This window comes from Vigna umbellata, chromosome 2, assembly GCF_029865625.1.
Source record: "Vigna umbellata cultivar VRB3 chromosome 2, Vumbellata_1.0, whole genome shotgun sequence".
Lineage (NCBI taxonomy): Eukaryota > Viridiplantae > Streptophyta > Magnoliopsida > Fabales > Fabaceae > Vigna > Vigna umbellata.
The window spans coordinates 10,963,619-10,980,185 of record NC_142166.1 but is presented as its reverse complement, the minus strand read 5'-3'; the positions used below and the strand labels follow the sequence as shown (position 1 = coordinate 10,980,185).

The 16,567-nt window shown below is 34.4% G+C and overlaps 1 protein-coding gene across 3 annotated transcripts; it reads left to right on the top strand.

Annotated features, from left to right (window-relative positions):
- Positions 1 to 4,460: 4,460 nt before the first annotated feature.
- On the top strand, positions 4,461 to 16,331 carry LOC124819701 (uncharacterized). 3 transcript variants are annotated; one of them, XM_047291261.2, is made up of 10 exons: positions 4,461 to 4,701; positions 6,967 to 7,354; positions 7,546 to 10,142; positions 10,280 to 10,404; positions 11,103 to 12,833; positions 13,060 to 13,108; positions 13,198 to 13,445; positions 14,426 to 14,527; positions 15,575 to 15,788; positions 16,210 to 16,331. In XM_047291261.2, exons 2-10 carry the CDS (start codon positions 7,162 to 7,164, stop codon positions 16,321 to 16,323), a joined length of 5,373 nt encoding a protein of 1,790 aa, XP_047147217.2. In that variant the 5' UTR covers positions 4,461 to 4,701; positions 6,967 to 7,161; the 3' UTR covers positions 16,324 to 16,331. The 3 variants fall into 3 exon arrangements, with proteins under 3 accessions (XP_047147217.2, XP_087962246.1, XP_087962247.1); XM_088106120.1 differs by having other exon boundaries at positions 4,462 to 4,701; positions 15,915 to 16,331; XM_088106121.1 differs by lacking the exon at positions 16,210 to 16,331 and having other exon boundaries at positions 4,462 to 4,701; positions 15,575 to 16,110.
- The last annotated feature ends 236 nt before the right edge of the window (positions 16,332 to 16,567 follow it).

The window sequence follows — 16,567 nt, the reverse complement described above, 5'->3', positions numbered from 1 at the left end:
ATAAAAATACAAAAAAATTTCTAATGTTTTTGTTATCTTTATGTCTAATTAAGTTGTGAATTGTGAGATTTATCAAGTGTTGCACGAAATCCTTGGGAGAGAACGATATTTATCACTTGCTATGTTGTGACCGGTGCACTTGTCGTTGGTTTTGTAGCCAACACAACTTTCCAGTGATCCATTCTAGTTACTTTGATATTGGCCTAACATTCCAGCAACAAAATTGACATCTGACCAAGTACAATTTTGAGCATACATCAAACTCCAAACCACAGACGCATAAGGAATGGACTCCATGGCCTTTCGTTTTAAATCATTTTTGGGACATTGCATTTAACTAAACTTGTCCCCTTTTTGAATTGGAACCAGTCCAAGAGAGCATTTTTTTCATTTTGAATATCTCTAACACTTTGTTAATATAGCCTATTTGAGAAAAACTTAACAATCATTGTGATCTATCACGAATCACACAAGATGCCTCATTCGTGTCTTTCATTTTAATGTTGCTAGAGAGAAATTTCTTTGCATCATCTAACATACCAATATTATTAGCAACAAGAATAATGTTGTCAACATATAGAACCAACATAACAAACTTGCTCCTACTAGTCTTTATGTATATACACTGGTCAATGATGTTCTCTACAAACCATATGAAGTTATGGTATCATTAAATTTTAGATACCATTGTCAGGAAGTTTGTTTCAATCCATGTATTGATTTCTTCAATTTACACACCAAAATTTCTTTTCCTATTATTGGGAAACCTTCTGGTTGATCCATATAAACTTCCTCTTCTAAGTCACCATTCAGAAAAGTGGTCTTTACATTCATTTGATGAAGCTCTAAATCATAATGAGCCACTAAAACCAAAACAACTCTCAAAGAGTCCTTCTTAGAAACAAGAGAGAATGTCTCTTTGTAGTCGATGCCATCCTTTTAAGTGAAACCTTTGGTGACTAATATAGTTTTATACCTTTCAATATTGCCTTTCGAGTCAAGTTTAGTCTTAAGAAACCATTTACAACCAACTTTTTTTTTGAATCCTTAGGCAATTCAACTAGATCTCATACTTTTTTGTCATCCATTGATTTCAATTATTCTTTCATAACATTCAACCAATTCTCTGAATTGTTACTTTACATGACTTGTCTGAAAGAGGCCGAATCCTCATCAATGCTTAAGTCACATTCATGTTCAATAGAGTAAACCACATAGTCATTTGAAATAACAAGTCTTTTTTGCCTTATAGACCTTCTTAATGTTACTTCTTGTGGTTCCTTTATTAATTGCTCATTTGTGACTTGCTCATTGTTAATTGATGTTCGTTTTGTGGGATTGGAATATTAACTTGTTGTCCTTGCTTGTTGTGTGACTGTGATACAACAAGAGAGATAATAACTTGAGAAGAGATATTAAGTGTAGAAACATTACTAATATTCTCTTGAATGTCCACTGTTCATGATTAATCACTCCCATTAAATTGTCTATTTTCAATGAATCGAGCATTATCAAACTTAATTATTTTTGTACTATGGTTAATGTTTAAATTGAAATTAATGAACCTTTTTTTCATGAAACAAAAGTAACATGCTTGGCAAAGGAGCATTCTGCATTATTTTTATTTAAAAAACATTTGGAAAGATAGGACAAATGTTTATTTTTTTAACAGTGAAAACATTTCAATTCACATGATCGCATGAACTTAATCCAATAACATCCATAATTGCACAACCAATTAAAATAAAACATATATAACTCATGCATGTAATTCAAATAAACACATTTTGTTAAATGCAAAGTCTAAAATCTAAACATAAAAGCTATTGCCTTTTGCTTTCTCCTCAATAACTTTGCAATTAAAACACTGAATACCAATAAAGTGTGTAACAAAGTGTGTAACAGGAAAAAAAAACATGAGTTCCAATTAACATAATACGAAATTACAATTGCAACCTTCATTTTCAACTCATATGAGAGATGATTCAATTTCAATTCAAAGCCAATTAAATGCAATTAATAGCGTAATGCATGATAATATAAATCAATCATTAAATTTTACAGTAAGCACAAGAAATATAAAGTCCCTAAATTTCATAATTTCAAATTAGGATTTTATAATTAAAAAAAAAATACCATTTATGAATAATCATAAAATCAAGAAACCTGACTCTGATACCATATGTAAGCAATTTTATATAAATCGTACAGTATCTTGAATTATATGGTTCTCACAAATTCTTATATAACTATGAAGAAACAAATAACTTTTTTAGATTCATTGCAAAGTTCTCATAATCAATGTTTTTATTTCTCTTACTTGACTTATTGATGATGTAAAAATTAATCGGATAAAAAGTCTCATTCTTTCAAAGTTACTATTTATTTATTTTTCTTAAAAACATAACCGCTTCACATAAACATGTCTATCTATCTTTTATGATATTTTACCAACTTTAATAAAATACTCTTTTAAAAGTAAAAAGAGAAAAAATAATTTTAATAACTCTAAAATAATCCTTATAACCTTAATATATTTATATTTTAATAATTATCACATTAAAATCTTTACATCAAAATTATTCTTTAAATTACGTGAATTAAATATTAAATTAATATAATTTAACAACTTCCTCTAAATATAAGATTTTGAGAATTACTTCCCACACATAATGTGCCAAAAAAAATACTCTCTCAATCAATACCCAAACTTGTTTTATAATATCAATCTATAACTATTTATAGAAGAAGTCATCCACAAATTCAAATGCTAATAAGAATAGAGTGCAATGAAAATTTTCTTTGACTGACAATTTAAGAGGAAAATTTAATTTTTAAGATTAAAATTCCTACTCTTTGTGATTCTCAAGTTAAGTGACAATGAACATGCTTCCAAACTTTCTTTTTAGACCCATAAAGTTTCAAGTACATTTTCATTTCATAGTCACACCTCTTATTTTATTTGGACTTGTAATAATCAAATTAAGTATATTCTACAATCTATTGTTTGAGCGTAAAACAAAAAAACTTATAATTTATACAAGCTAAAATATATAAAACAAAGGACATAAATATATTGTTTTATTATAACACAAATATTTTGTCTCATCATCTTTCTACTATTACTTTTGATATGATAGGTTATTGTACATTTTTTTGGTTTTCATTTATGTACTCATACAAATGCCTTGTCCATTGACTGAAGTGGTGTCTCACGTGCATAGCACATCTATCTTTAAGCCCTTTTGTTTTGGATGCATCTTATAATTGACTTAAAGTACAATAAATTTGATAATTTGATGACTTTAGATACTGGTAGATTACCTTCTCATATGATAAATTGAATAAAGTGATTCAAAACTTAATATTATTTGTTATGATTAGAATATGTAAGATGAACAAATCTGAATAAAAATTGTATTAGATCATTATTGTCAATAATAGATTATTGAAAATAAGTCTATCCAACTAATTTTTCCAAGAATAACTACATTGTTGCTTTTATTTTAACACACAAATGTAAATTTTGTTAAACTTTTCTTAAAATATTTCTAAACATGTTATATATTTTATAATAAATGAGACTTAACTATGTATACAGCTACTTTATCATCAAAATAAAAAATTAATGTCTAATTTAAGTACTACTGTTATATTACAATATAAAATAATAATATTTATAACATGAAATATAAGGATGTAAATACATTGTAATGATGATTTTTACTTTTAACCAATAAGACAATTATTTTTCATGAAAGTTAGAACATGACACACATATATATATATATATATATATATATATATATATATATATATATATATATATATATATATATACTTTTTTCAATTTCTGTTTGTTTCTACACATTTTTATTTTTAAGAAAAATATTAGAATAAGTTTAATTGATCTGTAAACTCAAATAAACATAACTAATATTGTATGATTCAGTTTTAAAATTTGAATAATTTTAAAACTTTTTAAATTGGTTATTAACTAGTCAAAATATTTCAAATTAGCTTTTCTAGCATGCAATATGATAACTCATGTCTGAATTAGTTAAAAATATAAAATTTAATTTGTTTATTACCACTGAAAGTTCAGGTAGTGCGACATTGAATATTCATATTTTTGAAAATTATAAAAAATTATTTGAATGATTATGTAAAAAAAAAAATAAAACATATTTTAGTTCTTTTTTTAGTCATGTAATGCACAAGATATTAAAATTTAATTTTAAATAAAATAATAGTAGAAAAGTGAAAAAATAATTATATTTAAAGATAATTGTGGATAAATATTGTGTAAGAAATTCATGTAACTTAAATTGAAAAAGAATGGTGAAGTGGGTCCCTCCTCGTTGGTGCCACCTGTGGCCAGTCAATTGGATGGCTACCCGAATTTCCATTTACCAAGTTTACCCCCAACAAGTCTTCTCACACCCTCTTCCGTTTTGAAACGCTTCCCGAATTGCGAGAAAAGGCCCAGCCTCGGATCCAAAGCACCCAGCTTCTCTCTCCGAACCTGCCCCTCTCTTGTTCTTTGAAAATTTCACTCACTATTTCGATCACTCCTTTTTATCTGTCCGAGCAATAATCAAACCGACGCGTCCCTTCCCTCGGTGCTACTGCTCCTGCAAACCCTAGACGCTCGCGTTCGAGGATCAGCTCGGTGCTTCAATGGAGCTTCTCAATGTCACTGTGAGTTGGTGCCCTTTCTTTCTATGTCTAGAAACCCTAGCTACCAATTTGTTCTCCATAGAAATTGAAAAGTATGAAAAAATAAGACGCGAATGTATGCGTGCTTGTGCAATCTCCAAACCTCATTCAGCTGTTCTGCGGGGTGGCTTAGATTCAAATGCTGCTTTGGAAATGGAATTGTGCACGAGCTTACGATCTTACGCATTATTGCGTGAATGTGGACGTTATCTTCTTTGGTTTCAGCTCAGCTCGTGTAACAGCTCACGGAATAATTTTAAATTTGTAATTCACCATTTTTTTTTGTTTGTTTTCCTGATTCTGTATTGAAGAGAGCTGGAAGGAAAGAAATGGAATTAGAATCGATTTTGATTACTTGTTTAGTTAGATTTTAGCTTTGGCGCTTGGTCCTTCATTGCCTTTTGTTTTGCTGCTTCCAATTCTTGGCATCCCTTGGAAGTCTATTTGTAGATAAGGTTCTGTTTGGATAGAAGTTCTGGTGATACTGTACAGTTTTATTTTTTATTTTTGGTTTCTGTGATGATGACTTTTTTTCTAATGTCTAATTTGTAAGAGTTTTGAGAATTCCGTAGGATATTTATTGGGTACTTTCTGTTAAGGTAGAAACAAGAACAACTTTTCAGAAACTTGGAACTTGGTGGGAATCAAAAAGAATATACCGTGATAAGATAGAAAGAGAGATATACAATTGTTTTTTTTCTATATCAGTTTTACAACCAACAATTCCTATTTATAGGGATTGGTAACTATTGTATGGTCCTATACAAGTCTCCCCTAGCAATGTTATAACATTGCCCCCCGTTCAATTGGAGAAGTTGAAATAAGAAATTTAGAGTTTGATGTTTTAGTATCTCTGCTTGCTTTACTCTTTTTTTCTCTTCTGGACTCCTGCTATATTGGTGGTACAGCTTAGGAAATAGAGTTAGAAGAAGGTCTTTGAATACAATACTGGTGCAACTTCGGTCATTTGGTCTAATTGTTTGGTTCGCTGTTTTCTTGCTAATTGAGAGTGGGTTGATGATTATGTCAATGATGACACGAAATGATTGCATAGAGCTATTAAAAAATTTGGATGATTATTCTACATGTATTGAGTTTTTAGTTTGGCTTAGCTTCAAAACTAGTCAGCAGATGTGGGCAAATTAAGTCATTTTGCTGATTTGTGACCTTAGTGCTCCATGTAATCATTAGCATCCTTAGATAAAATGAATGAAACATACAACTATATGTAAAACTACTTGATATGGCCTTTTTTTTTGAAACACATGAACAATGATGGCTTCAGAACATTATTCAATTTTGGATATTATAATGATTTTATATATATGACCATAGATGGTTAAGATTAAAACATTAACTCATCTAAACTGTATAAAATTTATGTATGTAGATTACATCTAGTTAATTTAGGGTTAGTTGTTAAAATAGGTTTTCTGCCTAAAATTCTATACCTTTGGATGCCATACAAATTAGTTATGTATGAACAGAGATGATGGATGCTTTTAGTAAATGTCTTATTCACATATGCTGTTCATTTGTGTGTGTACATGCAGTATAAAAAGGGGAAATTTGGAGATCATGGCTGATTTGAAGTCTTTGGATACTCCTTGAGGGCTGTTAACTGGTTATGTGTTTGCAATGGGTTGCAGCTTTGATTTTCTATTTGCTAAACAGCTGCCATGTAGTACGGTGCCACGAATATGATATATATATATATATATATATATATATATATATATATATATATATATATATATATATATAAACTGTTTTAAGGATAGTTGGTTGAGGGAATAGTTAAACACTAGTGGTTTGCAATGAAGTAACACAGATTATTTTGATTAACTTAATGACAACACCCATTTCCAAATATAGGGCAGAAGCTGCTAATAGGGTGTGCAAATTAGAAACATTTCTTTTGGAAAGCTAATTTTGCATTTAATATTACTGGCTATGCTTGCTAGGTGTCACTGTTGTGTATAATCCTTTGTACTCTTTATTGTGTATTTGACTAAAAGAGAGAGAGGCATAGGCTGGATCCCTAATGCCTATAGAGCACATAGGGTTATGCATTTATAAATAAGAAAATACAAAGACATGGGCCTAAGCCCGTTACATTTAACATAATGCATTAAAGAGCTTTTGTTAAAAGGCCCCAAGTATGACATGTATGTTACTTTTAACCTGTCACATTTCTGTGCAATTATTCTGGTCGTTAATTTACTCCATATGATCTTTTACCTGCAGGAGTGTTTTAATAATTTCAAGGGTTAAATGGTAGTTGCTCAGAGGTGTGTTTTTGGACAGCATCATACATACTTGGAGAAACTTTTCTTTATCTTCCTGCTATGTAGTTTTTCAAATATTTTAAATTTTTTCCCTTGATCAATTAGACCTTCATATAAATAGTTGTGTGCTGAAAATTTGTGGGCTGGGTTATCTATGCCTGGAAACGAAGTAGGAGATAGGGTCCATAATTTTTTTGGTCAAGAGAACTTGTCTGAGGGACAATATCATTCTCAAGCGGTTGATGGGAACTGGCCAGGACTAAGCAACAATTTGTGGGCTGGTAGCCAGAGACCGATTGGTGTGCCTTTTATTTCCAGTTTGAAGAATTTTAATCAACAACAATCAGGTAAAGGTTCAACGAATGTGGACTTTTTAGTTTCAAATTGTTTGATGATGATATTTTATCCATTTATATTATTCATTTTCGTATGGTTTCATTGGTTTTAAATAAGTAATCTGTTGTGTTGGAATATTTTCCTTGTGTTCTTGAGGTTGTCTTTATTGAATACTAATCAATCTATCTTTCCTGGAACAAAGATCCTGAGCAGGGGGACACAAGCTCTCCACATTTGAGACATGTTTTGAACCTTTCACAGACTAGTTTTAGGCATGAGTCTGGCAGAAATTTGTTGCCAAACCAGCAATCAGCTGTGAATGGCTATATACAGGGACAACAGGTCTTTCAGACCAGGCAGAATGAAGCTAACATTTTAGGAATGGAAACAGAATCTGATTGGCATAGTCTGTCAAGAGGAATTCCAGTGCTGGAGTCCCAAGGGAGTGGTCTTGAACTCTACAAGAAAAACTTGGCTAGGAATGATGCTACTGAATCTCCAGTCAATTTTGATTTTTTTGGAGGTCAACAGCAAATGAGTGGACGACATAGTGCAATGCTTCAACCTTCACCTAGACAGCAGTCAGGAATAACTGAAATGCATTTATTACAGCAGCAAGCAGTACTTAACCAGATGCATGAATTTCAGAGGCAACAACAATTTCATCAAATAGAAGCGAAGCAACAAAATTCTATGACTCCTACTTCCTCCATTTCAAAACAAGCAGTTGGAGGCCATTCTGCATCTCTCAGTGGCATTCCCATTAATGAGACTTCTAACCTTATATGGCAGCCTGAAGTATTACCAACTAATGCTAATTGGCTCCAGCATGGTGCCTCTCCAGTTCTTCATGGGGCCTCAAATGGACATATGTTATCCCCTGAACAAGGACAGGCATTGCGTCTGATGGGTCTGGCTCCTAATCAGGGTGACCAGTCCCTTTATGGGGTTCCAATTTCTGGTTCAAGGGGCACTCCTAACCTGTATTCTCATGTTCAAGCAGATAAGCCTGCAGCGCCCCAGCTTTCCATACCACACCAGTATTCTCATGTTCATGGGGACAAACCTGCACTGCAGCACATATCAGCTGGTGATAGTTCATTTTCTCCTCATCAATATGCTGCATTTTCAGACCAAATTAACACAAATGACGGGACTTCAGTTTCAAGGCCAGATCTTCAGGGGAAGAGTATGTTTGGTTCTACTTCTAGCGGTATAAGTAGTGGACTGAATATAGAGAACTTGCAGCAAATGAATTCTGAGCAAAGAATTGTTCCAATGCAAGATTTTCATGGGAGACAAGAACTTGGTGGATCTGTGGAAATGTCACAGGACAAAATGCTAGTGCAGACTCCTACTTCGCAGAATGTGGCTACCTTGGATCCAACTGAAGAGAAGATTTTGTTTGGTTCAGATGACAGCCTGTGGGATGGATTTGGTAGGAATTCAGGTGCTTTCAATATGCTAGATAGTACAGATAGCTTTAGTGGGTTTCCATCTATTCAGAGTGGGAGTTGGAGTGCACTTATGCAGTCTGCTGTAGCAGAATCTTCTAGTGGTGACATAGGCAAACAAGAGGAGTCTAGTGGTCTAAGTTTCCAGAATACAGGACGGTCATATGGAAATGAGCGACCTTCAACTATTGATGGCAGCAAAGGACAATCTGTTTGGAGTGACAATAACGTGCCATCTGCATCCAATATAAATTCAAGACCTTTCCTTCGGCCTGATGATATTAATAGGCCAAATGCCGCTGAAAATTATTCTGGTGTTTCTGGGCTTCATCAGTCAGGTTCTGATACTTTGCATGAACAGCATAACAGGTTGCAGAGTAATTCCTTGAGATCAATGCCACAGTTTTTAGAAAGAGGCAAATGGTTAGATTGCAGTCCTCAGCAAAAACAACTTGCAGAAGGGGGTCATATATATGGAAATGCTGCTAACTCTTCAGGTTTCGAGAAAAACCAACAAACCATATTGTCCGGAAATGGTAGTGGTGATCCTTTCAATAAATCCAATGGATGGGATATTATGAAATCACCACCATTTGATAGGAGTTCAAATTTCAAAGTCCATGAGAATGAAAACTCATTACAGCCCCATCATGAGAAAGCCGTGCATGAGGAGATGGGCCAAGTTCCTGCTATATGGGAACCTGATTCTGATGCTAATTCATCTGTTGGAATGGAACATGTGAAATCTGCAGGTAATATGCAGGTTTGTGGGGAGGAATTTGGCACCAATGGTATTGCTGGATTGCCAAATTCTGGCACTGCATGGTTCAGCCAGCATATCAACAAGCAGCTTCCTAATGTTGATGTATGGAGGGATGCAGAGTCAGCAGGGAGCTATAGAAGAAATGAGATTTCAGGAAAGTATAAGCATCACATGGATAAGAACCCCTTAGTTTTGGAATCATCAAAAAATGGAAAGGTAGAAGGTGAGACACATGATTTAGAGGACTCTAACAAAAAGGAAAAATCAGCAGATAGTCTTGGCTCTAATCCTTCCCATCCTAGAGCTGGTGGTATGAGAGAAAATAGTAGTTTTGATGGCAATGATTTGCATAGTCCAAAGTTATCTGGTCAGGGTAATCGAAGACCTCTTGTGACTCGTAAATTTCAGTATCACCCAATGGGGGATCTGGGTGTTGAAGTGGAACCTTATGGAAACAAGCGTGCCATAAATTCACAGCCTATGGCCCATCAGCCCTTTGGAGGGCTTAAAGGTCAGGACCAAAGCTATCTTGGACAGTCAAATTATGGTCATTCTGACAGGAATTTGAATGAAATAAATAAGGTACTTTGTTAGTTACCTTGATATATACTTTTATTCTTGTCCCTATTATTTGCTTAAAATTTCTTGTCTTGAAAAACCTTGAGTCAATTGTATCCCGTTCCTTTCAAATGTGACTGAAACACGTACCTAATTTTCAGGGTGATTCAATAAGCTTGGATAAAAATGCTTCAAAAAGCATACTCCCGGGTCAAATGCCAAAAAAAATAACCTCATTTGATAGAAGTGTTGGGAATTATGCCTCACAGAAGATTATTTCGCCCAGGTAGCTGAATGTTGAAAATTTTTTCATGCTTTAGTTTACTTGTATAAATTCAGTGCCTTCATGTGATATTGCTTAATTGTTATGGAAATAATCTATTCTGTGTCATGAAAGGTGACCATGGTATGCATTCTTTTTACTTTTGCATGTGGTACTTCCTGCTTAATTATTGTTAAAATTATTTGCTTGGTGGGATAATGTACCTGATTTCTTAAGTCATGTAATTCTTTAAGATAGATTTTATTTGCCACGTTGTAGGTTTTCTTGCTGGCTTTTGGCCTAGTTCCCCTCTCTTTGTGTGACTGTTTTAATTGTTTTTATGGTATTTGGAGTGCTGCAAATGATTGTTGTTATTTGGCAACATAGGGATGCAAATAATAACGATGATATACCACTTCCATATTTTGGTAAAAAATTCTGCTTGCTGTTGTGAAGGGTAACCATGACATTCATTTTTTTTTTTACATTTGCATGTGCTAAACTTTAGGTCTAATTGGTGCTGATACCTGTTTTTCATTTCCTTTCTTTCCTTCACCTACTATATACTATTGCATGACTGAGATGACCTTAGATCAACTGTTTACCTCAATTTCTTAAAACTATTATAGTCAAAATATTCTAGATGTTTGGTAAAGTGGACCAGTCAAGGGTTGTGGAATTGCAAGAAACACTAGTCTTTCTAACTGCCATTTATTTTTCAGGGGGCCTGAAACTGAATCTTCTGATGGGTCGGTTGCACATCATCAGCAGAATCAAAGTCTTTTGTCTCAGGGCTTTGGTCTACAATTGGCTCCTCCTACTCAAAGGCTTCCTGTGGTACCTTCTCGTAGCTCAATCGAGAAAGATCACACTGCACCACACATGCCTGAGACGAGGGATAAGGACCAAACATGGTTAGGTACTAATCAGACTTTTACTTCTCGTGATCCATCTCATGGGGAGCTTAGGAGTAATATTTCTAGCGCACAAGGAAATTTTTTTGATAAGGCCTCACAATATGATGTGCTGGGAAGCATTCCACAGGCTTTTACATCTGGCTTTCCTTTCTCCAGGGTCCATTCTCATAATCAGAGTTTGGCAAATTTTAGTGGACAAGTAGCAAATACTCAATCTGCCAATGTAACTTTCACTGCTTCCATGAATCATACTGATGAATACTGTGAAAAAGCTCCAACTAGTCAATCTGAGTTGGCTTCTGCTCAGGATATGTCCCAGCTGAATGGTATAGACCAAGATCATCCGAGAGATCCTGGCAACCAAATTTTGACAGCTGAGGCTGACACTCAATCTTCTGTTACTTTCAGTGCATCTCAACGTGGCACTGTTTCAAAAGTTACACAGAATGCATGGGCCTGTTTATCTAGCAAGCAGCATCCTAATGCTTCGAGGTTTCTATCCCCACCCCAACAAATTAATGATCGTGAAATGATCACTGGCTCACAAAATCCAGGTGATGAGGGTTTTGAGAAAGATGGTAATGTTTTCTCTGATACTGGTCCTTGTGCTGCTTACTCCAACAGCTCCGGGGTAAACTTGCTTAAAGATATTTCTGTGCAGCAGACATTACCTGAGAATGATGTTAGTACTGAAGAGGCTGCAGGTGCATCACACCTGAAGGAACCTGTTGGGAAACATACATTTGATGCAACTCAACCTAGCCCAGTTGCTACTCCCAGAGATATTGAGGCTTTTGGTCGATCATTAAGAGCAAATATTGTTTTGAATCATAATATTTCATTGTTGGATCAAGTTCAACCCACAAGAAACGGAGAGGCTGATCCTAGTAATCGGGATGTGAAGAGATTGAAAGTATCTGATAATGTGGTGGACAAACAGCTGGTAGATTCCAAATGTGGGCAACAATTGTCACATGGATATGATAATGTGGTCAAAGATGGTACAGGTAATAATTCCTTGCTATCACCAAATCCTAATATGCTCAGCTTTTCGACAAAGCCCCTTGACGAACAGGACGCTAATGCATCTTCTCAAGAGGAGGTTGGTTATGGTAAAAAAACTGAGGTTGCTGACAGTAATAAAGGAGCTTCTGTTAAAAGTGATTATTCTCTGGTAAATCCTCAGATGGCACCATCATGGTTTGAGCGATATGGAACTTATAAAAATGGTAAGATGTTGCCAATGTATAATGTACAGAAGATGACTGCTGCTAAGATTATGGACCAGCCTTTCATTGTACCAAACCAATCAATAGAGCAAAATCACAATGTTAGTGATGCTCAGCTAAGTAACCCAAGGGAAAGTCCAATGTCTCTGTCAGTTGCAAATAAGCCTGTAGACTCTCAGTTATCGACTCCTGCCATTGAGCCCGAATTGCTTTTTGTGAGGCCAAAGAAGCGAAAAACTGCCACGTCTGAACTCATACCATGGCATAAAGAAATATTAGAAGGTTCTGAAAGGCTTCGAGATATTAGGTGCTTGTCAAAACTAAGTGATTTAATGTGCTAATTTTTTGTTGTTGCTGTTAGAGTAGAAAAAAATCATCTGTCACTGGTTGATATTATGTTGTTTTAGTTGTTTTGCGGAAAAATGCCTAGTATTTACTTTGGTATGTGACTAATTTAGTATTGTTGTATGTTTATTAATATGTCAAGTATTTTGTTCTCCCATAATTTAAATTTCTTATCTGATTTTTGACAGTGCGGCTGAGTTAGATTGGGCTCGAAGTGCAAACAGACTGATTGAGAAGGTTTGTTTACAATAAAATTAGTCTACACTCATGAATCTATAATTCTATAATTAATACGTTCACTTTACTCTGTACAATTATAATTATAGGTTGAAGGCAGTGTGGAGGTAGTTGAAGATTTGTCAGCAGTGGTGAAGTCAAAAAGAAGGCTTGTCTTGACTACACAGCTCATGCAGCAACTACTTGGCCCTCCTCCAGCTTCAGTTCTTGTAGCAGATGTGAAGTTGCATCATGAGAGTATGGTCTACTCAGTTGCCAGATTAGCATTAGGAGAAGCATGCAGTTCAATTTCATGGTCCAGATGTGATGCACTTTTTGCTCCCGGCAATAAGAACTTGTAAGTGAATCCTCCAAGCCTTGTGCATCTATGTATGCATGCCATAGTTGTTAATAACACCAAATAGTGGTGCTGTTGATTGGAGTTTGCTAGAGAAATAGAATATCATCAGTTTGAGGCAAAACCATGATGGAGCAGGGGGAACTATGTGAATGGATCTCAAAAAACCTATTTTAACCATGAATCAGAGTCATTTAGCGCTGTTTTAGGTGGTCGAATCAGGACTTGGCCCCCTGAATAAGAACTGAAACTTTACTTTTTGCTCACTCCTATGAAATAGCACAGCCTACTGTTCTACTTTTTGACAAACACTTACCCATCTGTGGCAGCATTTTCTGGCTATATGTGACAGTTTTTGGCTTCCCAAACCTTTGTTCTCCGTAGTTTCTGGAAATCCCTGAGACTGTAGTGGCCATTTTCTTGTGAACCTGTCTTTTCTGGCCAACCATGACCTTTGCTACCTTACTCTGTATTGTTCTTGTGTTGGTCTGGTTTTTCAGTCTGTATTCCAGGTTGTTTATCTCACTGTCTTGTGGTCTCTTCTAAGCATCTCTCTTGTAGCTTTGGTTTTTAACCTTGGTGAATAGTGTTGTGTGATCCATGTAGCTGACCTGACCTGCTCGGATAAGGCTTTTGTTGTTGTGTTCAAATTGGTTTGAGTGACATCCATCCTGCTATACCTGCTGTAGCATTTTTGGGATCTGTACTGTTATTAAGGATTGACAACAATGATGGATGTATAAGGGATCTGTGTTTACATTGGTGTAGGTCAATCACTTGGATAACATTATACCTCCTAATTTATCCCAAATTTTACCATTGGATTGGAAGTGCGTGTTAATATAGATCATATTTTGTAAGTCAATGAAATCATTCTAATAATAGTTATTGAATGATGTGATAAAGTCTTGTGCTGTTGTAAACCGATTCATTATCTACTTTCTATAGCAATTAACATTTTTGATTGATGTTTTCTGTAGAGTGCATGAAAAGTGTAAATCGTCTGATAAAATTGATCAGTACATTTTGAAAGTTACGGACTTTGTTGGTAGAACAAGGAAACTGGAAGACGATATATTAAGGTACTGTTGTAGTATATATTTTTATGCTCTATACCCATTTGTTTTTTAATTTTCTAGATTGGGTGTCTGGTCTATACATGTAGCAAACTTGATGCATGGCTTCATCTTTCTATGCATGCAAATGAGCATGTGCTTTGGTATTGAAATCTTGAAGGTTGGCATAGATTTATCATTCTAATCCAACAGTTTTAAATTTGGTCCATAATGGACCACCTTTCAAGGTGTTTCTTTAACCTTACTCCCATATATTATGCTACTAAAAAGCTATAGGGTTAAAAGATATTTAGCATAATGTTGTATAATAGAGACAAATATATAGTATAAAATAATCTATAAACAGAATGTATATAAATTGATAAAGTATATCTAATGTACTAAGAATAAAATATATAAAATAATAAGCAGGAAGACTATAAAGTATTATTAAGCAAATACATTGATCGTTACATAATTGAAAATATATACGTAGTTTTTCTATTTTCACGGTAGTGGGCTTCTCCCTGTAGCGATTTTGGGGGCTCCCCTCTATTATCTGTGATAGTGACTACTATGATATTAGTTAGGAATGTTGGATCGTGGACTTTTGCAAGTCTTCATTATATGGAGTATTTTGTTTTCTGCATGAGCTTGGGAAGGTATTCACTATAATGCATTTCATTAATATTATGAATTTTCCGTGACACCTGTACAATTAGGCTTACAATTTTTTGCCACTGGCTACATAAATTTCATATCTATTTCTCTTCATGCTAATGCTTTTGTAACTTGTTACACCATGAAGTTGTTCAAAATTTCTTTAGTCCTAATCCTCCCTGCCCTTTTTCTGTTTACCTATTGAAAATTTTGTATGTCTTGTTAATGGTGGTATATCAATATCTATAACTAATGCAGCGCATGTGGAAACTTTGGCCGTCACATTTGTCCTCTAAGTTGGTTGCCTGCTGCTAGTGTTACTATCATTGTGTTGTATTTCATTCTAATTTAATTAATCTTTACATGACAGCTACAATTTGTTGTACTTTATGTCATTTCATCTTGGTGATGCAGATTAAATAGCAAAGCCTCAATTTTGGACTTGAGGGTGGAATGTCAAGATTTGGAAAGATATTCTGTCATCAATCGATTTGCGAAGTTTCATGGGCGGGGACAAAATGATGGGGCAGAGGCCTCATCATCTTCCGATGCAAATACTAATGCTCAAAAATCGTTCCCCCTTAAATATGTTACTGCAGTTCCATTGCCTAGGAATCTCCCAGACAGGGTACAATGTCTCTCACTTTGATAATTTATTAATTCATTTTTCTATCCTTTTTGATCAACTGACTCCACAACCTCCTTATTCGGGTCCTTTTCTTTCAACTTTTATTATTGCACTTCATCACCATAGAACCATACAACTGGCAATGTAGGGGAAGAATGGTATTTTAGATCACCTCATCAATCGCCGGAGGCTGTAGATCTTGCAATCTATATATTTGTATGTATGTGTAGATCTTTTCAATCTAGTTATCTTGAGATTTTCAGGTTCCAAGCCATATTTGTATATAGAAAATTATATATGCAGTCTATTTAAGGTTTAATCATACCATTTGGCTTGGTTTTGTCTGATTAAGCATAGGTCTTCACTTATCATTTTTGTTTGTTTCAATATCAAATCATTTTCTCTGCGCTTTCCTTTGTAGTTCTTCCCATTGCAAAACCCCTTTGACAGGGATGTTACATTCCATCAGCAAAATGTAAGTGCGTCAAAAGTTGTGGACATGATTTACTTTTGGTATTTAATTAGTATTTATTGATGACTATATACACCAATTTGCAGTTATATTAAATCTCCATGTATTACTAATATAACTTGTCTTTAAAATAATCTTGGATAAAAATTGCACTTAATTATTAATATTAGTTGATTGTGTACAGATGATTGTCTTGTGGACATCTAGTCATTGGTTATATCAATTTAAACAATTAATCAAAGTGACGAAGTTTGTTGTTTTTCAATTAAGGTTTACATAGTTATTTTTCTGTTTTGAATAGTCCCAG